General features: G+C 36.7%; 1 protein-coding gene across 1 annotated transcript in view; it reads right to left on the minus strand.

Moving 5' to 3' along the window:
• LOC149786028 (E3 ubiquitin-protein ligase rnf213-alpha-like) overlaps nucleotides 1–27770 on the minus strand; it is a 374561-nt gene that overhangs the window by 309041 nt on the left and 37750 nt on the right. The window contains exons 8-12 of the mRNA XM_089978102.1: nucleotides 20199–20461; nucleotides 17646–17879; nucleotides 7996–8209; nucleotides 5176–5243; nucleotides 1052–1340 (exon numbers count right to left, since the gene is read on the minus strand). Coding sequence (XP_089834228.1) covers nucleotides 1052–1340; nucleotides 5176–5243; nucleotides 7996–8209; nucleotides 17646–17879; nucleotides 20199–20461 — 1068 coding nt within the window. The remainder of the gene's footprint in view (nucleotides 1–1051; nucleotides 1341–5175; nucleotides 5244–7995; nucleotides 8210–17645; nucleotides 17880–20198; nucleotides 20462–27770) is intronic.

Here is a 27770-nt window from a genome sequence, read left to right on the forward strand (position 1 = left end):
TGCAAAAACCTACTGCTTTTAGTCACATTGACCTTGATGTTTAACCTTCTCCCCCAAAATCAACAGGTTTCTTTCTTAGCCAAAGTGCAAGCCAACAAAAACATTTTGTCCAGGTCTTCAATGCAGAATTACTGATATCATGTGGAAACCACTTCTTTTCTTTCAGTTGAAGTAACCTTGACCTGTGACCTTTTCATACCATAACTGACAGCTGGCTTCCTTTGCCCATGTGTAAGCAATCAATATCGATTGACCCATGTCCATTCTGAAGAAACAATGTTGATCTGAATAAATCATTTTCTTCTTGTATCCTCAGTGACCTTGACATCAGCCCTTTGGACCCAAAAATCAATCAGCTTTTTCCTTACACAAAGTGTAAGCTATCCATTAAGTGTGGTTCAGGTAAGTGGAGCAGAACTCATGTTTTTGTGCAGAAAAAAATCTCACCTTTATCAGCCACTGTAACATTAACCTTTGACACTTTAACCCCCAAATCAAAACGATTTGGTCTTGCATCATATGCAAATTATCTACAAAGTCTGGCAACTTTTGGTGGTTGAGAAATCAAATTATTGTATGGAAACAAAACTGGAAACAATCTGCACTGACAACATGACATAATATGCTCCACCTTATGACAGGTATATAAATACTAAAAACTTGAAGGAAAAAATTAACTGCTATTTATAGCATGAAGAAAGTCATCGGAAAAGAAAAAGGAGTAAAGAATGTTCAATTCATCTGAATGGTATTTAACAACTAGTCCATACAGATGCAGAGAAAAAATCACAGAATAAATCCAACTGCATTATTATTCAGAAAAAATTATGAAAGCAATACAAATAGTACAAAAGGAAAATTTACCACATATTTTGTGAAACTGAAGCATTTGTAGTCTAAGTAAATGTGTTAAGTTAAAAATAGAATTAAAAAGCTTCAACTATTTTCCAGGAATACAGAGCTCCTGAATTCAAATAAAAGCCCTCTGACAACCAGTAAAATATTTTATTTTCAGTATTAAAATTCCACATGAAAATTTACCCATACCTACCCTTAGATAGGTTTCTAAATAGGTCTTCCAGTTTTTTAGGTAATGTACATGCCATCTCCTCACATCACCACACAATCCTTTAAGAATACTTAAGTGTTCAGTCTGCTTCCGAGTGTTTGATGCCTCTGAGTTCTGACTCTTTTGCATTACATCATAAGCAGCAACAGCATTTAAAAGGATCTGCACTGCACCAGCTACCAGAAACTGCATACTTGATCCAAAAGTCTCATTAAGAAGAGAACCAGCTATTTTGTAGAACATCCTGGGTTGAATTAAATCTCGTCTGGAACTTTGTGTAGAAATCAAAGACTGAGTTATCAAGCATTCATAGGGTAACTAAATTCAAATATTAACTTTATTCGTTCCACATTTAAGATGTTTACCTTGGTTCTTATGAGTATGTGGCAATAGACTGGTAAATAAATAACAAGTCATCTAAAGTGTTGTAGTATGATGTCAGCACTTTCCTTCCTTAAACCTAAAATATGATTTAGTCTTAGTTCGTGTTAAAGAAAAATATGCAATTTCATAAAAATCATGCATAATTCAATTGACCCAATAACTAAACTGAGTTCTCAAGGCTAATGTAACTAAGCATTCCATCTATCATGTAAAATTGTCTTACCTTTCATTACTGCCATACCATGTGATAACAGCTAGCTCTCCAGCACAACTGACTGAATAGTCATTTTCTACTGGTTTACAACCTTCTATTTCCTAGCTGTCCTTAATTTCCACCAATTAAAATCAAGATTGCAAAAATGACAAAGTAGGGTGTATGTGTATTATGATTGGGTAAGTATTCTTGAAGAAACATATTTTACTAGAAAAATTGGTTTCAGTTTTGAATATGTTACCCATTCATAATGCCTTAGGAGAATAGGTAAGAGGTGGACAGAGATACATCCCCTTATCCCAGAGAAGCCATCTCTGGTCCCCAAAGGTAAATGAGACAGCTTCTAGATAACCCGACTGGAGAAGACTCCATCTTATTGAGGAACAACTTCAAATAATGGAAGTCTGCCTGCTGTCGTTAATGCAATGAAGAAGCAGGTCTTGTATGAAAGGTGAGTAATAGACCCTTGAAAGTGGTTCAAACGGTGTCTTATTCAACTAGGTTAGTACCCATGATAGTTTCCACTTTGGGCACAGAGCCAACATTTTTGGTCAAGTGCAATCAAACATAGAGAGAAGGTTGATGCTAACTTTCTTTGTAGAGCCAGAGGAGAAAATGTAGAGATGCATGTAGAGGTATAATGTGTTCTTGTATACACAACTGTGAAAATTTGCAATTTGCCTTCATATTCCTTCAGAGTGGAGAGCCTTCTTGCTTGAGCAATTCTCTCCATAGCTGGCCGTGACAACTGTTTATTCCTGAGGGCCTGTTTTACATGATTTAGACATGTGGGTTCAGTAGCTCTGGATTGGGATGAAACAACTATCATTGTGGTTGTTTCAGCACTTGACAGAAAATCTAAATTTTCCGGGGAATTTCCATTGTGAGGTTGAATAGGTCATTGATCCACATCTGATCCCACCTGAGTGGTGTGATGAGGATAAGGCAACACCCTGATTCTCTTGCTTTCTGCATCACCTTTGGAGTGTGTGTTTGATTTGGATTTTTAACGTAGCTTTAACAATTTTTCAGTCATATCACTATGATGTCTGCAGTGTGGCAGTTTTTAGTGATGTCTAGCACTGGGGCATCATGCCGCAGACATGTGGCATGATGTCCCACCCAGTCACATTATCCTGACACCGGGCCGACCAGTCCTAACACTAACCTCTTAATGCTGAGCACCAAGCGAGGCAGCTGTTAGTACCATTTCTGTAAGTCTTTGGTATGACTCAGCTGAGGATCGAACCCACGACCTCCCGCATCCGAGGCAGACGCTCTAACCACTAGGCCACCAGAGGGTCTCATCATCACCTTTGGAATCAGATGTGTTGGAGGATAAGCATATACATCAAGTCTGTTCCAATCTATGGATAATGTGTCGACTGTTCAGGCTTTTGGGTTTGAGACTTGTGAAGCAAAGGTTGGGAGTTTGGTATTCTACCTGTCACAAGCAGGACCAGCAATGGTCGGTCCCATTGTGCACCTATCTGAGTGAAAACCAAGGGATGGAGAGGCCATTCTGTCTGTATTAGTTGATTGTTCCAGGACACAGAATCTGCTAGTATGTTTACTTGTCCCAGAATATGACAAAATTGGATGTGGATTTGTTGTTGGCAACTCAACTTCTGGAAGTTCCACACCAGGATGCAAAGGTCTGGGGACTTGGTTTCACCTTGCCATTTGTGATAAGTCACCACTGTTGAGTTGTCAGATAGAATGAGGACTCCCTTTCTAATTAAATATTCCTGCCACCAATGAAAGGCTTTCAAAATGGCCTTCATCCCTATTATATTGATTCATAGATGCCATTCCTGGGAGATCGCACTCCACTGGCTTCCCCAAAAAGACGGTAGTAGGTGCACCCCTCAACCTTTGGTACTTGCATCCATACATACTGTGATCTCTTGCAGTTGTATTTGCAGAGGTATACCCACTACGAGCTAAGTTAGTTTGTTCCAATTTCACAGAAGGTACCTCATATTTGTTCAGATTCCAAGAGGTTGGTCCAGTGGGCTAAATTTTGGCCTACATTATAGCACAAAAGAATCATTTGTAATGAACTCAAATAAAGGCAGGGAGTTTTCCTCAAAAGAAAAGACACCACCTTCTTTTCGCTTTTGAGGGAGACATACTTTATTTACCTCTGTGTTGAACTTCATATCTAGCTGAACAAATTTTTGGGATGCTACTAAATCAGATTTGTCCTTTTGAAAAGGAAAGCAGTGAAACAATGGTTATCAGGTAGAGTTCTAAAATATAACTCAACTGATGTTTTTGCAGGATGTCATCCAGGTAACTCAATGTTGCCACCATAAAGATGGTCCAAACATGACCAATTACCTGGTTCATCAGGTGAGTAAAGACCCAGGGACTGATGTTGAGTCCAAATTGAAGCACTCTGAATTGGTAATATGATGTCATCACAGGCAACGCACAGGAAGTTCCAAGAAACCTTGTGAATAGGGATGTGAAGATATGTGAGAGGATTATTTTTGGTGTTTCCTTTGCTCTTCTCGTTACTGTTCTGTAATAGATACAGAGTCGAACCCTAAGGTGACAAGGCCTGTAGGAATCACCAACAATGATGAGTCCTGTGGTGGTGACCTGGGTGCCAGGGCTGTCTCTGTGTAGATTTAATAAAGCAATGAAAAATCCAGGTATAATATAATTTACAATACTACCTGTAGGAAGGCTCAATGATGGCCTGTACTGGTAAAATCATTGAAGCATGGCATCTGGGCATTAATTATGCCTGCTAGAAAAAACTCACCTGTATGTACCTGGTCATAGCAGAATTATACATATGAGTTTTCTATAGGCACTAGAAACTTGCACACATATAAAATATAATCGTAGCCTGAACTTAAGGTGAAGTCACATAGACTAACTGTTCAAGTACCTAAATACTGACAAAATGTGAAAAGACAACAAAGTGTTAGAAAACTGTAAAGGCAGACCTCTGTCAACATAGGATGGGAGAAAAGTTGGAAATATTGATGGGGTATACTTTCCTTAGATGTGAAAAATTCCTCCAACCTGTTATGGTATATCTTCCAAAAGTTGATTCTGGCTTTTGAAAGGTCCATCATGGCAAGAGTGTGCTTCTTAGCATGAGCAGAAGTAGTAACTGAGATATTTATGGGACTGGTCCCCAGCTGTATACCAAGGGGAGATCACCCTGCCTGACCACCACCTAAAAGTGTTATCAGGTAGGTCTGGATTTGCAGGGTAGTAGTTCTCGTCAGGCATTATGATTGGGTAATGATTTTACAAAAGAAATGGCATTAAACCCATAAACAACAACAAAAACTCATCAATGGTCTCACAAATATAACACTACACATCTTATTTGGTTTAAATTATCCATTATTAAAACACCTTGTTAAAACTAAATTCCTGATGGATGGTCCCACTGGTGGACATACTAACAGACATGATTTCTATGAGGTTCAGCCGACATAGTTGATAAGTACTTAATATACAAATAGCATTTCAAAAGAAATACCTCTCATCTGGTTTTTGAACTGATGCCTTGCATACATTTCTCAAGGCAGTTATGGCAGCACCAACAATCTGTGCAAAGAAAATAAAGACTATCTTACTTAAGTTGGTATTGACTAGAAAATTCAGAATATTTACATTTAACCTGAAAATATGTAAAATGTTCACATTTAACTCAGAATAAATGGAAAATGTACACTATTTACATCTAACTGAGAAGAACTGGAAAATGTACAAAATTTACATCTAACTGAGAACAAATGGAAAATATACAATATTTACATGTCATTGAAAACAAATGGAAAATGTACAATATTTACATGTCATTGAAAACAAATGGAAAATATACAATATTTACATGTCATTGAAAACAAATGGAAAATATACAATATTTACAAGTCATTGAAAACAAATGGAAAATATACAATATTTACATGTCATTGAAAACAAATGGAAATTGTACAAAATTTACATGTCATTGAAAACAAATGGAAAATGCACAATATTTACATGTCACTGAAATCAAATGGAAAATGTACAATGTTTACATGCAACTGAGAAGAACTGGAAAATATACAATATTTACATGTCACTGAAAACAAATTGAAAATGTACAATGTTTATACATGTAAATGAGAACTGGAAAATATACAATGTTTATACATATAAATGAGAACTGGAAAATGTACAATGTTTATACATGTAAATGAGAACCGGAAAATGTACAATGTTTATACATATAAATGAGAACTGGAAAATGTACAATGTTTATACATGTAAATGAGAACTGGAGAACTGGAAAATGTACAATGTTTATACATGTAAATGAGAACTGGAAGATGTACAATGTTTATACATGTAAATGAGAACTGGAAAATGTACAATGTTTATACATATAAATGAGAACCGGAAAATGTACAATGTTTATACATGTAAATGAGAACCGAAAAATGTACAATGTTTATACATATAAATGAGAACTGGAAAATGTACAATGTTTATACACATAAATGAGAACTGGAAAATGTACAATGTTTATACATATAAATGAGAACTGGAAAATGTACAATGTTTATACATATAAATGAGAACTGGAAAATGTACAATGTTTATACATGTAAATGAAAACTGGAAAATGTACAATGTTTACATTTAACTGACATCATCTTGCCGTAGATATAGATCTATTCAAATCAAAAAGATGGCATCATTATCTGCAACTTAAATACTATAGATTTAAAAGTTCAATGATCTGTCTGCAGAAAATGTTACCCAATTACATCCTGTGCCTATAATACATTCCCTTGACCCCCTCCCAATCTTGACCTATCACTTTTATTTTCAAACGTTTTGAGCACAAACTCAATTCCAAGTTCTAAACTTAGAATAAAGTTATAATCCTTGAACAATCAAGATTTTCTTAACCTGTGTATGTCTCTTGTAGGTACCAACCATTTAATTTTTGGCTGGGAAGGAGAGGAACTGGGAACGTTTAAAAAAATGCCCAGTCCCCAGCAAAAGAAAAAACCCATCCTGGTTCGAAAGAAAATTTTGAGCCACCCTACCCCCAATTATTTGTAAATGGCCAGTCCTTTAGATTAGTGAATGTGACCACATGACTGACATACACACACACCTAAAACTACCAAGTAAGCTTCATTGACATTTTCAAATAATTTGGACAACCGAAAGTTACAGAAAAATAATGAAGATAAAGAAGTACACCTCTCCCTCGATTACTTGTGCACAACAGGGTCCCCAAACCTAGACTACACTACAAGCGAGGGATCTCCAAAAATTAAAAAAAATCTACTTAGACATTGAGAAAACCATGGAAGGGGTGTGTGTGTGTGTGTGTGTGTGTGTGTGTGTGTGTGTGTGTGTGTGTGTGTGTGTGTGTGTGTGTGTGTAGAACTGGGCTGTTTAATGACTAAATCCTCAATTTACAATCACGTCGATAATAATTGTTAATAACGCGCTTTTTCTAGTGAAGTTGTTTGTTATTCTGTATAAGTAACATTTATTTTCAAAATATACAACATGTGAAAGATCGTTCCAACTGGTTTCAACAACCATCACATGTAAGCGAAAACATCTGTGTATTACGTCACTGCTTTTTGTTTTGTTGATTAGTCTGGTTCCCGGAGTAGCATTTAATAGTACAGTGCCAACTCAGGAGTCAAAGTAGTATGGAACAATACTAACTGTTGATACACTGCCAAACAAGATTCCTTTTTTCAAAAACTAGCAACATTTTTTTTGAGACAATCATCTATGTCTATAATTTCACTGGAAGTAATAGTGAAACTTCTTATCATCCATGAGGATATCTCTTAAGTGCCAGTTCAGGAATTCTCTGAAACTCACTTGCCCACAATGGTTCGTATCTGTGAAACCATGCTTGAGCTTATGTCTTGTGTGTTGTTTAAATCTTTCTTAAATGGTTCTGAAATTCAACAGTGGAAACTGGTTTTTTCATAAATGCCTTCACAAAAGACCACCTTTCTAGGCCGGCCTTTTTCGTTGGCACAAGGGTCTGTCTTTCAAGACAGCTTTTACTGTATTACACTTAACTGATTAATAAAATATACGGTTCCTCACTATATATTGAAGTGTGAATGCTAATAAAAGATATGGTGCCTAGATATGTAGCAAAGTGTGAATGATAATGAAATATATGGTGTTCCAGCATGTATTTAAGTATGCAAATCAAAAAATATGGCTCCACATTATGTATTTAAGTTTGAATGCTAATAAAATAGGCAGTACCTCAGTATTTAAGTGTTAGTGCCAATAAAATATGTATTTAAGCATGAATGCATACCTTTTCTTCGTTTGAAGCATAGGAGCTCAATGTTCTTGGTCGAGTAGTCCTTACATAGAAGGTCAGGGTGGCAGCACAAACTTCATATGGTATCTTTTCTGTTTTGATTGCATCTTCCACCATCTCCAGCTTCAACATCGCCATTAATGAACGGGGAAGAAGGTAGTCCATCTCAAACAAGGGATGCAGGATGCTGACTAATTGGTCTAACTTCCTACAGGAATCAAATTATTCAAGTTTATATGAAATTTCATAGGATCAAATGAGTTGAGAAACTAGAAAAGTCTTCATGACATCAAAATGCTCCACAGTAACCTTGATGTACATCTGGACAGATGGACACGAGCAATACTGCATGCATCTTCCATATTCATGGCAGGCATAAACAAGAGCCCCAAATGCATCTGATATTGCTCACCTGACTAACACAACTGAAGAATACACCATCTCACCGAACAGGCTTATGTAGTAGTTTTAAGAACACAGGCCTATGTTTATCATCTCATATTCTTTACATCATGTCAACTGACCTATTTTATTATAATCTGATAACAATTATTACCAAAGATTAATTGCATAGACCTTACCATCTTCATGTCTCTAGCTCATAATGGAAACTCATTCAAATAAAGTCTCTAGATTTAAACACGTTACAATCTCAATCAATCTGATGCAAAATTACATAATGAAGTAACTATGGCTTATACACAAGATTTTAATTGTTACATGATTCTCTTTCCTTAATACACAGCTACATTTTTATAGTGCCAACTATTATGATCCTCACATTTTTATCTTACTTTATAATCAGAGTTAAGCATACAAGTGACACAAATAAGGACATAAATAAAACTCATATAAGTCTATCTGCAGTTTTCAATAATCTGGAGATGAGATTATTAACTTAATTTTGTCAACATCTCATTTGCTGTTTTGGCCAATCATACAATGGTCACAGTTTATTTGTGTGATCTCACATGTATCAAACTGGCTCTCAAATAATGATGCTACCAGATGACACTCAAAAACTGACTTTATTGAATAATTAATTCTAATTATTCACATGCATTGGAACATGCTTTAACATGCTTCATTACAACATGACAATAGTGGTATGGATCCCAAAATATCAGCAATTTCTTTATTAAGTACCACAAAGTTTAAGTGAAAACATAAACAAGAGTTTAATTTGGCAAGGTATGTTATATTCTTGTATGAACAAATGTCTTAACACCGCATCTTTCTTTATATGAATAAAGCTGTTAAAAGTTTCTGTTTGTGAATATTTGTTTCAATTGGCAATAGTTAGCTGCAGTCTGAGCTTAGTATGTTTATTGAAAGATGCCAGCTGATTAAAAAGCTGATAAGCATTAATCTTATTATAACTGAACCATGAACAATAAAGCCAGTATGTCTTCTTTGTGTTTGTATTCAATGGATACTGTGTACAATCACTGTTTTCTCAGGGTCAACAGAAAGCAAGACATGTTTGTACATTCATCTGACATATACAACCAAGCACCAAATGATCTGGTGGTAAATAAAAACGTTTTTCACTTGTATTTATAAATCAATATATTCATCTACCTAATTAGGCAATTGCTAATCATTAAAATCAATCTCCAATATTCATATAGCTGAAACTATCAGACACTGCTTTACAAAACCATTTTTTTATTTAAAAAATGCCACCATGTGCACGAAGCTTAGCCTGTTATCAGAGAATCATCATACAACCAAACTGACAAGTGAATCGCATCAAGTGATTTGGATTTTGCTAACAATGTTTTAAATTGACATGCCATATACAGATATAAAGGCATCACCTACAAGCATTTTATGACATGCCAATCCCAACAACCCCATTTCAGTAAGGCAGTAAATATTTTTCAGTAAGTTAAAATATCATGTTCTACTAAATTTGTTGGCTTGTCAAACATGCATTTGAAAAATTCAAAAGTGTGATTTGATGCAGCAAAGGCAAATAAAAAAGTGTGAAATACACATAAACCTCAGTGACCCAAAGTAGTTTCAGAGACTGCAGTTTCAAATGTTATGAACCTTGCAAGCTTCCCGATACATCTTTCAATCTGACAAACTTTGTGGGGGGATTTAATCTGGTGATGGCAATCACCTCTTCTGCCATGAGGCATTCTCAAATCAACATGAACTGATGTCCAATAAAAACAACTGATGTCTTTCCTGCTTTTTTCAAAGAATATCAACATTATTGTTTGAACTTTTATAAGTGGTTGCTTAATCATTTTGCTAAATATCTTTACACTTGTTGGACATTTCTAGAAGTAAGCAAGACCATGCAGATGTTTTGCATTAAAATCATGGGCAGGTTAAAGCATGAGGCACATCTGATTAGTCTGAATCCCTGACTAACTCCATTTAATCTAATACAGAAATCAGAATCTGAACAAGCCAGTATCTGGATTTGACCAAAATAATAGTATTTTCATATGCTTTGCTATTGTTTGTTTGAAAAGCCCATAATTTTACAGTATTTTCATTGAGAGTCAAATAATATGGGCTGGCAGTTCTGTATTTTATGCAGTGCTGTCTGGTATTTTCTGCTGCTCAAAAGGTCCATTTACAGCTTTTAAATATCAAAATCATTGGCCTGTATTTACCAACAATTTTGGATATTTATTCACCTAATTTAGTAAACTAAGCATGCCTTCATTTCAACTCACATTTCACTTATCAAGAATCATCCATGCCTGTTCAGCTTCTGATATCAGCCCAGGTCAAGTGGAGGGACTATGCTGGGATCACCCCACTGCACACATTGGGATCAGGCCAGGTGAGTAGAATCTCTCACATAACTATACCCAACTAAGATCTTGATTTGATTCTATTTTACCACATTTAATAAAAAGCAAATGAGTAATACAGTTTCTTACAAAAATGGTACTAACAGCTGCCTCGCTTGGCGCTCAGCATTAAGAGGTTAGTGTTAGGACTGGTCGGCCCGGTGTCAGGATAATGTGACTGGGTGGGACATCATGCTACATGTCTGCGGCATGATGCCCCAGTGCTAGACATCACTATAAACTGCCACACTGCAGACATAGTAGCAATATGGCTGAAAAATTGTTAAAGCTATGTTAAAAATCAAAATCACATCACAGTAATACAGTTTCTAGAGTAACAAGCTCAGTCAACTACATGCAAGATCGCCACAAACTATATCTCAAAGTTCTCACGTAATGATTATTTATGCATGGTTTTTAAATAAAATTATCATATATAATATGCATTTGAGCTGCATGCAAGTTGCAGCACATGGCACCAGTGATGACATAAAAATGAGCACAGTGGCACAAATTTAATGTTATTTCTTCATTATAAATGGCATTAAAATGAACGCACATAAATCAAATTGGCATAAACTGATTTGATTTTCTCAAGATCTTTCTGTTTCAGATGCAACTTGTTTTAAGATACCCTTTGCAAAACAACTGTTTTACAATTGACAAGAACACGGGCCAACATTTTATTTCTATGGGTAAAAGATGACCTATTAGTTGAAGATAACGAAGTGGATGCCATGGCACCAAGGATTTCATGATATAGATGTTAATAGTAAAAATGTCAATATACATGAGTGTATCCAACCTTTCTGCAGGATTATATGCTTTAAATGAATCATATTCTGTCTAATCTAAGTTTACATGAAACATTTTCTGACTATATGCTCAATGATAGGTCTTCAGAATTGTTAGGACCACATTAAGAATCCACTTTGATAAATCTTTCTTTCATTGCAAACAATATGTATGCTTTTTCTTTGCTGGCTTTCCTGGTTCTAGGATAGATGACTTAAGTGTTTTAGCCAGGTTTGAGAAAAAAATGGTATCATCTCAACCAGCAAACAAATAGACTATTTTACATGTTATTTGCATGAAACACTAAAAAATAACCATCTTTGCTTTACGATTTTCCTCTCTTATGCCTCTGACCATACTCTAATAGCTTGGGAGAAACCAAGATCTACAATTTTATAATCTGTAGTTATCAATGTTAATAAATCTTTAGTTTTCAAGTGCTTTCTTAAGGGTGTAATAATCTTTTTCTTCTTTTGGTCCTGCCATTTTGGAGTCCAAACTCTGGAAGTTTCACTTTTATTACTTTTCTCTTGATCTTTGTGGGTTTTACCAACTTGTTCACTGGCGTCAACAACTTGTTCACTAGAGTCGTAAAGTCTTAGTGAAACTTTGCTTCCCTTACAAATAATAATAGCAAGCACATGCTCAAAAAAATTACTAAAACAACAATTTTTTCTTTTTCCAAAACAGAATAATAAAGCAGGAGTACCAAAATATATTATCAGAGCTTACTGAATTTTTTTGACAACGATAATTAGTTTAATTTGATGCTATGCTTATTCATAACTTCTCAATCAAGAAATAGTATGGGATATAATTAGTATGTAATTATTTCTAGATGATTCAGAGTTTTACAATATATGGGATTAACAGAAAGAGGAAAACCTGTCCAAGCATAGCAACCTGTGTAATAAAAAACAATTACCTGACGGACTTTGTTCATTTTAAAAAAAAACACATTTTGTTATAGCAAATTTTGTTTTCTGAGGCTACTTACCATATCACACTAAAGTTATAAACCCACCATCTCCTGAATCAAATACAAAAGTTAGCCTTTTCTGTCAACATCATATACACAAAGGGCAATAACTCTTACCAATTACCTCCACTTGCTACCACTAGTTCTTGACAGTTTTTAGGCTGATAAATTACCAGCAAAGGGTTGTGGGGAGGATCTTTAAGAATTGTGATCTCATAAGTATTCTCTGAGAAACATAATTTACTAACCAAAATAACTTTCTTCTTCAAATATGTTCCTCAATCACATTTAAATGGGTTCCCGAGTGGCCGAGTGGTCTAAAGTGTTCGCCATTATGGATCACTGCCATCTGACCTCTGTCTGTGTGGGTTCGAGTCTCAGATTCAGCCAATGTGGGTATGTGAGAAAGCTTGCCAGTAACTTCTCGTCGGTTGGTGGTTCTTTCTGGGGTTTTCCTGGGTTCTTCCTCCACCATTAATACTGGTGGCCATGTATAGTCTATTGTGTGCTGAAAAATGGCATTAAACTCCACAACAACAACAATCACATTAACATTAGGAGAATAGGTAATAGGAGGAGGGAATGCTAAGCATCCTACCTGTACTTCAGGTATTCTTCTAGTGGATTCCTTATGTGAATAATTACCTGCTCTCCTACTTAAAGCAATACAGCTTATGGTCATGTGATCTATTTGGTCACATGATCCATGCTCATTCTATCAGGTTAAGAAGATGATTACTGAAATCTTTTTACCATTAAAATTTATTTGATCTAAAATTGTAACCAAGCCCAAGTGGAAATCTTCATGAGGTGACCATCTTTTGAGACTTCACAGTACACAGAGCATACAATCCACAAAGACTGGACATGGGAGGTGATATCCTGTTTTTCCACCTTCACTGGGAGAAAGAGTCATTTGCAGTTACCACAACTTTTCTCTGTGCACTTTAAGTAGTGCTTGACAGCATGGACAGGATCTTTCATGGTTGTTGTTCTCAACTTACCTTCAAACAAGAAGGTCCTTGTTGACTCTCTGATTGCCCATCAATGGTATCTAGTTCTAGGCTACAAAGCCTGGATGTGTCATAAGGATCACTGAACCATCTGATATCAACTGAAGATAGTTCAGGCCGACTGAAAATGCATGTAACTCTCTCACTCCCTGCACCATGAAGCCAAAACTATCAGCAAACAAGTTTCGTATGATAGCAGGATCAGAAAGATTTGTGCTAACTGCTCAAATTTCTGAGATGCACTTTGAAAAATAAACAAAACTAAATGGATAGACAGACAAGGAAATACAATTATATTATTGAATGGAATAAGTCACAAATAAATTGACAACTAGAAATTTGTCCTCATAAGGCTTGACTTTCTAAATCTATTTATATGATAAATCCATGAATTCAATTTTAGGTCACATGCCCATATTGTTATGATGAGGACATGAAGGAGACATAAAACTGAGACTGGTTATATACTCCATATCCATGTGGACAAAACACTGAGATAGATAAAGGTCAGATTTTCCCCAATTGACAAGAAAACCAAGATGATTCAATGGAATATGAGATTGTTCCTGCCCTTGATAAGAACAGAACTTACCATATGTTTTTAGAACAGACTGTCCAGTAATGCTGCCAATGCTGTAGAGGAAGTTGACTGAAACTGTGTGATGTTGCAATCCATTATTTTAGTAAAGACACAGGGGCTCATAATTAGACTTGACAAAAGAACTTGAAATTGGTAAAGACATGAAAGGAAGCATTGATGAGGCCAAGATTAAGAGCACACTCATCCCTGTAGGTGGAAAGTCACATAGATCTCACCATCTCCATCTTAAATCTTCAGCAGAAGAATGAATTCATTGAGGTGACTCAGGTCTATGATCAGCCTAAACTTGCTGCTGGCCTTTTTAATAAGAAAGAGCTGTAAATAGAATCATGGAGATTGTGGTTTTCTCACAATTTTCACCACTTATGTATCAATAAGCGACTATATCACCTGCTGAAAAATATCATTCTTCTCCCAATATGACTAATCCATTAGAAGGGGAGAGGAAGGATGAGGAGGGAGTTCAATAAACATAATCCACAGTCCCTCCAAAATGACTTGGATCACTCATCCTTTTGTGGAAATAGGCTGGTCCAGTGTGATTAAAATTACAAAAGCCTTGCACTTTCCTGGCCGACTGCTGGCAGTGGGGATGTCAAGTCAGCATCAGTAGACAGGAGGCTTGGAGAAACTTGGTTACTTACCTCCCCTGCAAGGGTGACTCATAGGCTGATTCAGCTATTGTCTACTGGCATAAGATTGAGATCTGAATGGCTCTTGAGATGGTAAAAGATCCCTTTTGCTTGGTTTGCCTTTTATCTCACCATTGTGGCAGGGGCAGGGTTTTAAATGAAGATGTGGAAAGAGTGACAAGAGGTGTAACTGGAGTTGCCTCCCTCCAAACTATTTCAATTTTTGCACCCAAATAGCAATGGCAAGCCAAATGGCATCAGTCTTAACGCTAGAGCATGGTACAGCTTTAGCAATGTGGAGTGTAAACTTCCATCAAGACATATCGAGTCAAGATTGGCAGTGGCAGTCAATGCATTCCCTATCAAATGAGGAGCTGCTCTGGTAATGACAATTTAGGTCATCAACCCCCAGGTATACTGGTTAGCCACTTTTCCACCAGTTAGAAAATCACCAGAGAGGCTAAATCTATCATTGAAGACATGGCAACAATCTTCCAAACCAGCTTCAATGTGATGAAAAACACTTTCCTATCAACTTTATTATAAAAAAATGGGGCAGACACTACATTTGTTTCATTCAGTGTTGAGAGTTCAATATGGTATGTAGTGTAATGTGCCTTGTACCAGCATGACAAAAAATGTCACCAGTACTTGGCTCTCAGAAACAAAAGCCTTAGCTTTTGCTGGGTCACTGATATATCCTGACAGGCTATGGTGACTCTCCTTGATTTTTTTACATGGAGAAGTAGCCAGAAGAATGGAGATGCTTCAAAATCAACGCTATCGACCAGCACTTTGACTCTGTAATCATGTGTGGTAGTAAGATCATAGGGCATTCCAATGTTGGCAACATTCAGTATATCTTGACAACAGCAGCCCAGTGACATAAGTCTTTCTTTCCATGGTTGGATTGGAGTAGGGCTGTTACTCAAGAGTATCTTTGTACTCATTGTGTATAGTTCCTTTTTCATTGTCTGTTCTATTTAAGGATAAACCATTCTCAATGATGGCATACTGCCAATATCTCTATATAATTCACAGCCAATAGCCAGCTGGTAAGCAGTGAATATAGGACAAGCCAGCTCTACCATATATTTTATCATACCGGTATGGACAGGTGATTCACCGACAGTACAGTTGGCACCATTAACTACAGTTAAGAAGTTGGACAATTTGGTGCTGTGGATTTATGGATGGATGGATTTATCAGTAAAATCTCCATCATATTATGTTTGTGTAGCCATATGCCTGGCGAGATGGATGGATCTATCACTAAGATCATTGTAATTGTAATTGTATGTAGCCGTAGGCATTTTATGACGGGCAGATCTATCATTAAGATCTCCATAATTTTCGAGAGATGAAGCCAAAGGCTTGGTGAAACAGATGGTTACGGATGGATCTGTCACTAAGGTCTGCATAATTGTAATTGTATATTGCTGTAGCATGGTAGAAAGGACAGATCTATCTTTAAGATCTATGTAATGGTAGAAAGATGAATCTACTGGCCTGGAAACGCAGACAGAACTTTCAGAAAGATCCCCCAACTGAAAAGGCTTGACAGACGGCTCAGCTGGTTAGGTGATCATGGATTGCTCTGAATGGTGATATGGTAATACAAGATGTATCCGCTGGATCACTTAAAAACCCCATGCACCAGAACTAACAGGCCAGAATGCCAAGCTGAGACATATAAAGGAACCTGGGCTGTATAAAATAGGGTTACCCTTCCCAACTGTATTATAAGTACCTGTAGGATTTAAAAGTTTGCACCAATGTTACCCTCTTTCTTTGCTTTGGTCAACTTTTGTGAAACTCATAGTCCATACACCTTCAGACCTTATGGCACACAAAATGCATGTTACTAATGAAGCACACTTTGTATACTCAAGGCACAAATCATACATGTCTTTGATGGCCTTGAACTTGTTGTAATTATTACTTTTCAATGACAAGTTTCACTGAAGTGACAAAAGAAAACAAAAATGACATAAATTAATGATGTAGCCTGTTTAAATAAGTTACTAAACAACACCCGTTATTGAATGAGCAAACAATAGACAGTGTTTAAAAAACCACCATCGACAGCATGCATCAATGACAGCAAGTTGTACCAATGAGTACAAATAAACAAACTTGAAGAAAGTGATAAATAAACCAACTTTATTGGGAAAATGTCAAAAATAATGTATACACCTGTACATGAGTCATTAATACACAATACAAATCTAAATTCCTGGATAGATGGTTGAAATCCACATTGATATTAGCATGGATTGACAGGAGGTTATTGGTACAATGTTGATTGTATCACAGCAACGCTTGAAACCTACTGACACCTTGTGGATGGCAAGGGAAGGTATAGACAGAAAAGACAAATTTTCTTCTTTATGTAGGGCTGGATTCAGGAGGTAGCAGGCTTATATCCTAATGTTAATGTTACTGGGAAGCATATTCAAAGGAGGAAAAATTATTAAGCAGCTTGGACATTTAATGATTTAAGGGCACGTTGGTAGCAGATTCAAAGTAAATAACAAGTAAATATTATTGGATGTTGAACAGACAAGCAGATGGGCAATGACATAATGTAATATTCCTCATTTAATACGTTGTACAAATTATTTTTAAAAATTCTTTTATATAAACATAACATTTACACTCATTCCAAACATCCCCAACAAAGACTACCAGACTATAATTAGGCAACCACTTTCAAGGAACAAAATGGTGTCAGATAGGTGGTAGTAACAGGCCACCTCCTTCCTTTATACTTAAAAAAAATCAACATAAGCTTGGACATTTACTTACATAGTCCATTTAGAATGTAGACCTTTTTTGAAACTGTCAGCAGCATTTGACAAAAATTCAATCCCCCACCATTTTGGAACCTTGGCATCATGCGAACAATCTTCAGGGACTCGGTCAAATGGCTTCAGTGCACCAGAAAGGAAATGGTGGAGTGGCATACAGAAGAAAATCATTGGACTTTCTGCTGTCTTAGCCATGCTGTTGATGAAACTGATGAGATAATCATTCAGCTGTCTGAAATTAGAAACCAACTTTCCATAGCACAAATGTGTGTAGCACTTGGCTGCAACCACATACTGGTTACATATAGAGAACAAGGCACAAGTATTATCCAGTTTAATCTGTCAAGTGAGGCACAGCCCACAACCCAAGTTAAACTGATTGATGTACATGCTGTTCTCTATACAAATTCTATTATAGGTCAATGAAATTTTCAAGCTCTGCCCTTTACCTTTTGTTGACAATAATAATTCAATAATGCATAATGCAAGCAGTTGAAATTTTGCAACAAAATATGGCTACTTCTATCATATTGTGTGTGTCTCTAACACTGTCATTGACCCCCTTACCGAGATGATGGATATTTATGTTACATACATTTAATATGCATCACAAGATGCTGAAACCTGACTTGCTTCAACAAACTACACCACTCCGGTGGCCTAGTGGTTAAAGCGTCCACCTTGGATGCAGGAGGTCATGGGTTCGATCCCCGGCCGAGTCATACCAAAGACTTACAAAAACGGTACTAATAGCTGCCTCGCTTGGTGCTCAGCATTAAGAGGTTAGTGTTAGGACTGGTCGGCCCGGTGTCAGGATAATGCGACTAGGTGGGACATCATGCTACATGTCTACGGCATGATGCCCCAGTGCTAGACATCACTATAAACTGCCACACTGCAGATATCGTAGCGATATGACTGAAAAATTGTTAAAGCTACGTTAAAAATCCAAATCACATCACATCACACCAACAAAACTACTATCAGCACTAACAGAGATTTTGACAAGAATTAAGATGATTATAGTGGTCATGCTGGATATAATGTGTTACCCGAACAGGCAAAAGTTGATGGAACAAGGAAAAGCGATTAGAAATACATTCACATACAATGAAAGAACTGCTGGAAGAAATGTATATGCAGAAAATAAAAGGAGCAACAAAATATACATACTTGCATGGGAATGACAGAACAGACACACAGGCAGTAGTTCCTTTTAAATCTATGGATTTGTTTTTGATGTAAAGGTGTTGGTTTTGATACCTCAGAGTGTGCTAGTGATTACTTTGGAATTAATTTTGTGGGATTTGTATTTTGTGCATGTATTTCTATGCATATTTTACACTTACTGGTGCAAAAAAGCTTTCTTAGTAGTTGGGCTTGTTCTTGCTAAATATTATAGAATAGGTTTGAGCAGATAGTTCACATAAATGTAGTGTCACATATTCCTTTCTGAAGGTTAGATCACATGTTATAGTTCTTTTACTTCACTCTTCTACAATTTGCAGATTGTGATTTTTAAATGGACATTGCATTTTCTCACCATTGTCTTTTATTATTTAATGCATCTTTTTCTCTTTCTCTATCTCTCAATGTCTGATGTCTAAATCTATTCATTTTAATCAATTATCAAGGGGTGCCGTTAGGATTACTGATATTTTTGCTTTTCATTAATTAAATGTGTTTAAGATATATCTTCTGTGTCAATTAGTGTATCTCTCAGCTCTCTCATCCATCCCATCTGTACTTCATGTTCCATGCCAAACATATGCACTGTACTGAACTGACACATTAGGTGGAGCTTGGCTGTATACTTACTTCCAAAACCTGCAAGTACAAGTACAGTGTTTAGGCTCCACCTACTCAAGTTATTATCAACTAAGCTATTGAAAGTGATCTCATCATCATAGAAAATTTCAGCTGCCCCTAGTTCAAATAACATTCATGTGTGATTTGAGTGGGTACATAGCACATATACTCACTTATAAGTCCAGTCAACATGCAAACAACAAAGATCCTGTGCCTGCAGATAAGTATATAATATGTTGTCTGTTCTACTGATTACTCTTAACAAACTGCACAAACCAGGATCTGCCAGTACATTCTGTGACAGCAGATCTAGGCCCATGCAGTTTGCAGTTGAACTCAACTTATAAGCAAGTATACAAAATATGCATGTATGGATGGAACTAAAGTTTGGATTCCTGTTCCACAACTCAGCTTGATATTTTACAAATGATCAAATTAAAAATAAAAGCAAATCCAGGTTTCTGACCTATGGGACATGTGCATTATTCAAGAATGCAGGAATGCTCATATTAGCATGAATTAGTTGTATTTAAGTATTTAGTCTGTTCGAGACGATCTAGATATTTTGCTCAGTAATGTTAATACTCTGCATAAGTACTGTAACAAAACTGATGTTTGACCTCAAATAACTATCTGTGATCATTATTGAAGACAAAAGTCAACTGCATTAAACTGCATCTTTTAAAATTTCCTGTCAGATTTATCATATTTTATATAATTCTTTTTTTTATGTCTTCCTTACTTTTTCTTCCCCTTGGGAAAGTACTTTTCAATACAATCCAGGTCATGACACGTTTTAGTTTCATGGTTTGGGCGTACTAGTAGTCCTCTTGCCAATAGCTCCTCTTCTGCTGGGTTCAACTCCAGTTTGAAATAATTTAGGACTGAAACAATTGAAATGGCAAGAAGCATTCTCCTTTCTGATTCAGCTTGATTCTCTTCCCAAGTGAACAGTGGCACTTTTTCAAAGGAGTTCAGCATTGGTTGTAGAATGGTATCTGAAATCTAACAAAACCATTCACAATTTTAACATTGCCACCCATCGAAAGCCATATTAATACTGAAAACATTGCAAACAATCATATCACAAACAAAATATATTTCTCATGACATGTATTAACGACTGGGATTTCTTTATAAATGTAACCTTTGAACTTTAACTTAATGCAGGCAAAATTAAAAATGCTTTTCCACATCAATGGAAACTTGATGTGGTAGTCAGATATTAAGTTTAGTAAGGACAATTAAGTTTAAATGTATCCTTCTTGAAATTTTCTGGAAATAATTTTTGCTTTACATCAGATCTGACATTGTTCACTCCCATACCATAGAGTATTTCCTCTTCCTTAAAGAAAGAAATGATGCAGATTTAATGTTTCATGAATTAAACAAAATTAGATAGATTCAACTCTTTCCTACTGGATGGCTGAAAAGCATCAGTTTAAATTAAAAAACTGTAATAGTTGCATGTTTTCTATCATACATGGTAAAATTCTATTGATAGGCTTTTAATATGTGATTGAGAGGTTCTGGGTTTTTTCTCATAAGGGCTGCCATCAAAGATGGTAGATCAGTATTATTTGTGAAAGAAATGTCATCACGGAATTGTGTCCACCAAGTTGCTACTGTATTTTATGTTAATATAAATATGGCTTGGGTCCTGTTACCCACCTTGTAATTATGCAAACAGCCTTACCCATTGCATACATATTCATTTTACATAACTATCATGAGGCATATAGCTTGACTCACTCATATTACAGACATACTATGGCATGTGCAAGATGTAAGCTTGGATTGCTTACCTCAATGTCTTTTAGCCAAGCTTGCACCATGTATGAATATATAAAGACTGAATTTTCCAGTACAAGTAAATAGCATGAAACCTTGTCGTGATGCTGCCTCCTTCACTACAGCTGGTATCTTGCATATAGCCAGAGAAAAAAAATCTGCCAGTTTTGGACCAAGACACTGGAAGAGAAAATGTTGCACCAGTCCCTGAGGACACAGCACTTTTCCTCATAAGCCTTCAAAGTGAAGGGCCTTCTTGTTTGTGAGATTCTCTCCAGAATGACAAGGCTTAAATTCTTTCCTTCACTGAGCTCCCCTGACAAGCCAGGCATGAAGGAGGAGTTGGTCTAAAATGGGATTGAACACATGACCACAGTTGTTTGAGAAGATTAGGTTTTGCTGGAATCTTCCCAGGCAGAAATACAGCCAGATTAAATAGACTGTTGACCCAGAATTTGTCCCATCTGAAAAAGGCTATTAGAATTATCTTGCAATTCTGAGCCTCAACTTCTGCATTATTTTCAATACCAAAACCTTGGATATGAAGGGTTACAGTCCTTATGTGCCTTTACATATTACTTTGCTGGTTCAATGGTGGCCTTTTCCAGTCTACTATGGTGCCTCTACATATGAAGACACCCAATGGGATCAGAACCACTGCTGCATTGAATAATTTGAGAAACTGCAAAAACTCTCTCACTTTAATCCAGTTCCCATTGGAAAAGGACTCCACAAGTTCGATGACACTTACTGCATGAATGTGGAAAAGTGGTAGAAGATTGAGATTGGTGATGAGCTCCATACCCAGATGGATAGAACACTGGGATGAATGGAGGTCAGACTTTTCTAAACTCACTTTAAAGCCCAGATGACTCAAAAGGCATAGGAGATTGTTTCTGCTTTTGACAAGAATAGAAATTATCATATGTTCTGGGCTGATGTCCAAAATACACTGCCACACCTGACAAGACCTTCTCAGTAAGACAGACAATTTCTTTTTTCTGTAAGCTGGGCCATTTTCAGTAAGGTATAATAAAATATCATGTAATTCTACTGACAAGCTGGAAAACATGCATTTAAAAGTCCAGAAGTATTCAAGGCTGATGTACCAATGGTAAACATCATGTTCAACTCAAAAGTTTGTAAAGTTTACTTAACATTAACTACCTCCAGTACAGTTTCACAAATTGCAGTTTCTATGGTGCTCAATGGCTTCTTGATATCTCTCAATGTCATGAAATCCTTAACAAATATTAAATATCATATGGGCTGTGGTGACAACAATCAATTTTCCTGCCATGTGTCATATTTGAATCAGGATGTGATGTCCATTCTCCACTAAATGTTGCCCTTCCTGTTTTTTCCAAAAGAATCTGAATATTTCCACTTTATTTTTTTTGTATTATCAAAACTTTTTAAGAGGTTTGTTGTCTCTTTCATCCTGTCTGCTAACTTGATAGACACCATTTAAAAAATAAAAAACAAGCAATATCTTGATCATGCAGATGTTTAGCATCACAAAAATATGCGGGGCCCCGAGTGGCCAAGTGGTCTAAAGCGCTGTCCATTACAGATCACTACCATCTCACCTCTGTCTGCGTGGGTTCGAGTCTCTTATTCAGCCAACGTGGATATGTGGAAAGCTTGCCAGTAGCTTCTCATGGGTCGGTGGTTCTTTCTCCACCATTAATACTGGCTGCCATGTATAGCCTATCGTATGCTGAAAAATGGCGTTATACTCTACAACAACAACAAAAATGTGCATTTTAAAGCATCTAAAGTACTCCAGTAAAGTTAGTTTGGTTCCCTGACCAATTCCACTGAATCTAATATGAAACCCAGATTCAAATCAAACATGGACATGCCAGTATCTGGATTTTATTGCAAACAATTGTATTCCTAATTTGTGCCTTTATTCAATATGTCCATAATGTAAGGGTAATTTCCATAAGACTTACAGCAAAATCATATAAGGGTTGGCAGGTCTGCTCTGCCATTGCTGTGGATGAAGTTGACTGGAACATGGTGACAAAACAGTCCAGATTTTTGGGAAGATCCATGGGCTTACATTCAGAACAAAAGGAAGAACTCAAAACTGGTAAACATTCCCTGGGTGGAAAGGTTGTAATAGTATAAAATGGTCAGATTGAGACTGATTGCAAACATCTCCATTCTAATGAAGAGTTTTATCATATGAGCCATGTCCATCTTGAATTTTGGCAGAACTATATATTGAGTGTATTTTGTACCCATGTGATGAAAATGTTACTGATACTTGGCTTTCTGAAAAGACAGAATTGCCCAGATCACATCTTTTGCCAGACAGACAGTGATTTCTCTAATCTTTTATAACAGCACAAGCAGATGGGAGGACAGATTCTTATCCTCCTCATCTTGATGTACAAAATAATGGACCTTATAGGTCTGAAGGGTGGGGGGCATTTTGAAGATGGCAGCACTCAGTAAATTTCTTTTATTGCAGCCTTAAAGCAGAACTTAGTCCCCTCCATCATTAAATCTTAGTACATCAACTCTTCTGAATTATCATCACACTCACTGTGTTTATTACGTTGGTCTAGCTCTACTTCTATTTCCACATAAAACATATCCAATGCCATAAAAGAAACATTTACATCATCCTCATACCTGTCCCGGCACTGTCTCTGCAGGTAGGCCATGAAAATACAGTCAGCCAGGTCCATAGGATGAATTTGTTGTATCAGTACAGATGACCAGTTCACTGGTAGAATGGTCGGTATGCAATTGTCAACTGTGTGGCTGGCAGTATGGATGACTCTGGTACCAACCACACCATAGGCAGGTGAGACAGATGGATCTATCAGTAAGTTCCCTATAATTATCCATGTTTGGCAGTTCTATAGGCTGGTATGTCATATTGGTTGCTGACATGACCACTCTAAAATCACAGGCATGCAATACAGATGAACAAACAACTGGACAGGCTGGCTGGTATTGTATGGTGCTACTGTATTATATGATGGATCATTAAGACCAAGTAGAAGCCCCATGCACCTGGACTTACATGCCCAAAGGCCATCCTCGGACATGGGTGGGGGGACCTGGAGTGCCTAAAAATGGGAGAACACTCCTCCATGCTGTCAAAATGCTCAACTGCTGTAAGTAATAGACTAACAGGCAAAAGTTTCTCTGACTTATTTAACCACATTATTGCCTCCTGTACCAGGCAACACATCTGTAACAAACGACAGTGTAGAAGGCTGTGAGAACAAAAAGACTGCAGCACCTTGCTTCTCTACCTCTACTGATGTTTTGGTAGCTAATATCTTTGTACATCTCACCTTCATTGAGGACCCCACACCCAACATACCCACTAGGCTTGTAACTGATTCTGTCTTACACATCCGCTCATAGCTAGATTTGCCCTTTTTTCTGTTTTTGATGCTCTTCTGCAGAACTACTGTCCACGTGTCTTCTGACAACATGGCACATAATTGCACATCAATGTGGAAGTGCATTCAGTGCAGGCAAGGCACTCATCATGTGTTGTTCTCATTTGCCTTGAATTTAGTCACCATCTAGTTGGTCATTTTGGCCTGAACAGAACTAAACAGCTTAGTTCACTTTGCTTTGCACTTATTTCAGTAAACTGTGCCCACCCTCATTTGTTCAAACAGAACACATTAAAAATCAAAGTAAATTTCAACTTTTGCTTCAATTCTCTTCTCAAAAACAAAGGTGACACTTAGAAAAAGAAGTTTCATCTCAGTTCCAAATTTCTGTGATGATTTGATGATCTTAACCCTTTACCTCATGCATGCACCTTTGGACACCTCTACACTATTCTCATGGAAGCACCTTTTGATGCCTGCTGTAAACATCAGCCATTTTGAGCGGGTTTTTGTACTGCCACCTTCAGGGAAAACCCCCTATTAGATACTGCATTCACTGGTGTGAATGACAATTACGTCAGATCATGTTGTCGCTGTTTATGTTTTGGTCAAATTCTGCTATTTAAAGTAACTGGGTGATATTCTCCACTCTCCAAAATGGAGGTCATGGATTTTGTTCAGTACTTACTTGAGTTTTCACGGTGTGCAATAGTCTTCTTTTTAGACTACTTGTAACTTTATATTATTACTGGAATTAAAGAGATGATAATAAAAAGAAACACATCAAAGTACCAAATGTGTGACACATATACAGGCAAGCTAAAGATGTAATTAGGTGAAAAAAAGCATAATGATTACACCAAAAACATAATGGCTGCCATGTATGCAACCATGAGGAAAAGATCTGGTGATTGCTATCCCCTTCCATACAGCAAAGTTCACAAACTGTTTTTAAACCCTACACATCCCAATGGAGAGAGAGGATTAAGAAAAAAACTCCACCATCTCTCTACATGTCCTAAAATCCTGAAAATGTTTTTCAAAATAATACATTGATCCCAACCTATTTATTCCATCATTTCTCTTATAAGGTCTCTGCAATAACTGCATACACTTGAACTAATCATGTCCTGTATATATTTATATTTTTTTATGCTCTATCTATTTTATATCTCAAAAGAATATAAAATCCAAATCAAAACTGAGCAAGTTATTGTAATCAGTTGCACTTATCATTAGAAACATTTTTTTGGTACATGCTTTGGCAACAGTTTAACCATTCAGTTATTGCCAAGCTTCCTGCAGTAAGTGGCCTCAAGACAAAAAGATGTTCTTGCTGTTGAAGTTTTTCGTGATTCTGATCATGTTTTAAAGAATTTTGTACCAATGTTATTTTCCATAGTAATGCTAAAATTCTTATTAATGCTAACCAAATTTAACTTTTTCAATGCATATGTTAACATTTTTAGCAATCTTCAAAATTAAAATATTCAAATTGGACCATCTATAAATCTACAAATACAAATACTGAGTTCTGGAAAAATTCATAAGTGGTAAGAAAATTAATAATGTACTAGACATTATACAGGCAAAGCAGAAACAGAAAGAATGAATTTTTCCACCAGTGGGCACAAACTCATGACCTCATGATCCATTGTCTTGTTTGTGTGTGTGCACGTGCATGTGTGTAAGCATGCAAAACCCACTCGGCCATAGTAACTAGCTGAAAGCAACAGACCACATACAGAAATGCTTAAGTCACATTAATTAGGACCAATTATCAAACTTCCATTGCTAATGGCAGGACCATAACTGGAGCTGTTAAGTAGAACATGCCAAGTCAGATAGCTTCATGTGATAGAAACACACCTTTCCCAGGATGAAGTTGACAGCTTTTGCTAATATTGCAGCTTAAGGATTAAATGCATGGTTTGCATTTAAATGTAAAATTCAGTGTTTTGTTTTGTTTTTTTTTACACAGAAGCAGTTCTCATCTAAACTTTGTCCATGTTTCAGAGGATTCCTTTTCATGCTTAAACAGTGGGTTGAATTTACACTGTTCAAGTGAAGCTCAAAATGTGTGCCTCTTGTCAAGTCAGTGCATAATTTCCTGCAAAGGAAGTCGACTCACCATTTTTAAATGTACTCAATGAAAGATTTTTGAAATTATTTTTTATTGTTGCAAATAAAGACCACAGATTCTTGAAATGGTATCTGACTGTAGATCACTCTTGATGTCCAAGTCATTCATTGGCTTTTCATTTATCAGTTAGTAATATTGTTGTTTTGGGATTTAACATCATTTTTCAGCACATGATATGCTATACATCGCAGCCAATATAACTGGTTGAGGAAGAATCCGGGAAATCCCAGAAAGAACCACCAATCAACAGGAAGCTACTGGCAAGCTTTCTCACATAACCTCATGGGCCAAGCTTGAGACTCAACCCATGTGGACATAGATGAGATGGCAATGATCTGTAAAGGCGGGTGCTTTAGACCACTCAGCCACATGGGGTCCCAATTGGTAATGTCGACCAGCCCCTCCAAGATGGAGTTTCCATCAGGGTATTTGCCAAAGCGGTGGTAATTTGTAGGTACTTATTGCTCCATCATGGAGTGAAAATGGATGGGATTAAGTCTCCCACTGTGATGCTTGGGGTTTCAAAAAATCATGTGAGCTGTACTGTAGGTACATCATCACAACCGAATTGTCTATCATTATCAGGACTGGATTTCCATGAATATGTTCTACTCACGTGTGAAAGGCATTGAAAATGGCTTTTATTTCCAAGAGGTTGATCTGAAGGGCTTTCTCTTAAATAATCCACATGTCACTGACCATCACAGGTACTGTAGTAAACTGACACTGTAAAAGGTCCACCCCACATTAAGTAGAATGAGGAGCTGTAAGAAACTTCATCGCCTAACATTGTCTTATTTGCTAATGCATGAGCTTTACTTCTGATGTATTTGGGATAAAAATGCCAATTTAATGTGTTAAGATTTCCATATCTCAATGGACAAAATGTTCAGATGGAAAAGGTCCAACTTCTTTATATTGTTTATCCCCAAGAAGGGTGGATGTGGATGAGGGAAGTAAGGTTGATTATGTCATTAACCAAAATCCATACTTGCCTAATGTTTTCATA

This window comes from Sinohyriopsis cumingii, chromosome 12, assembly GCF_028554795.1.
Source record: "Sinohyriopsis cumingii isolate HCF-2022 chromosome 12, ASM2855479v2, whole genome shotgun sequence".
Lineage (NCBI taxonomy): Eukaryota > Metazoa > Mollusca > Bivalvia > Unionida > Unionidae > Sinohyriopsis > Sinohyriopsis cumingii.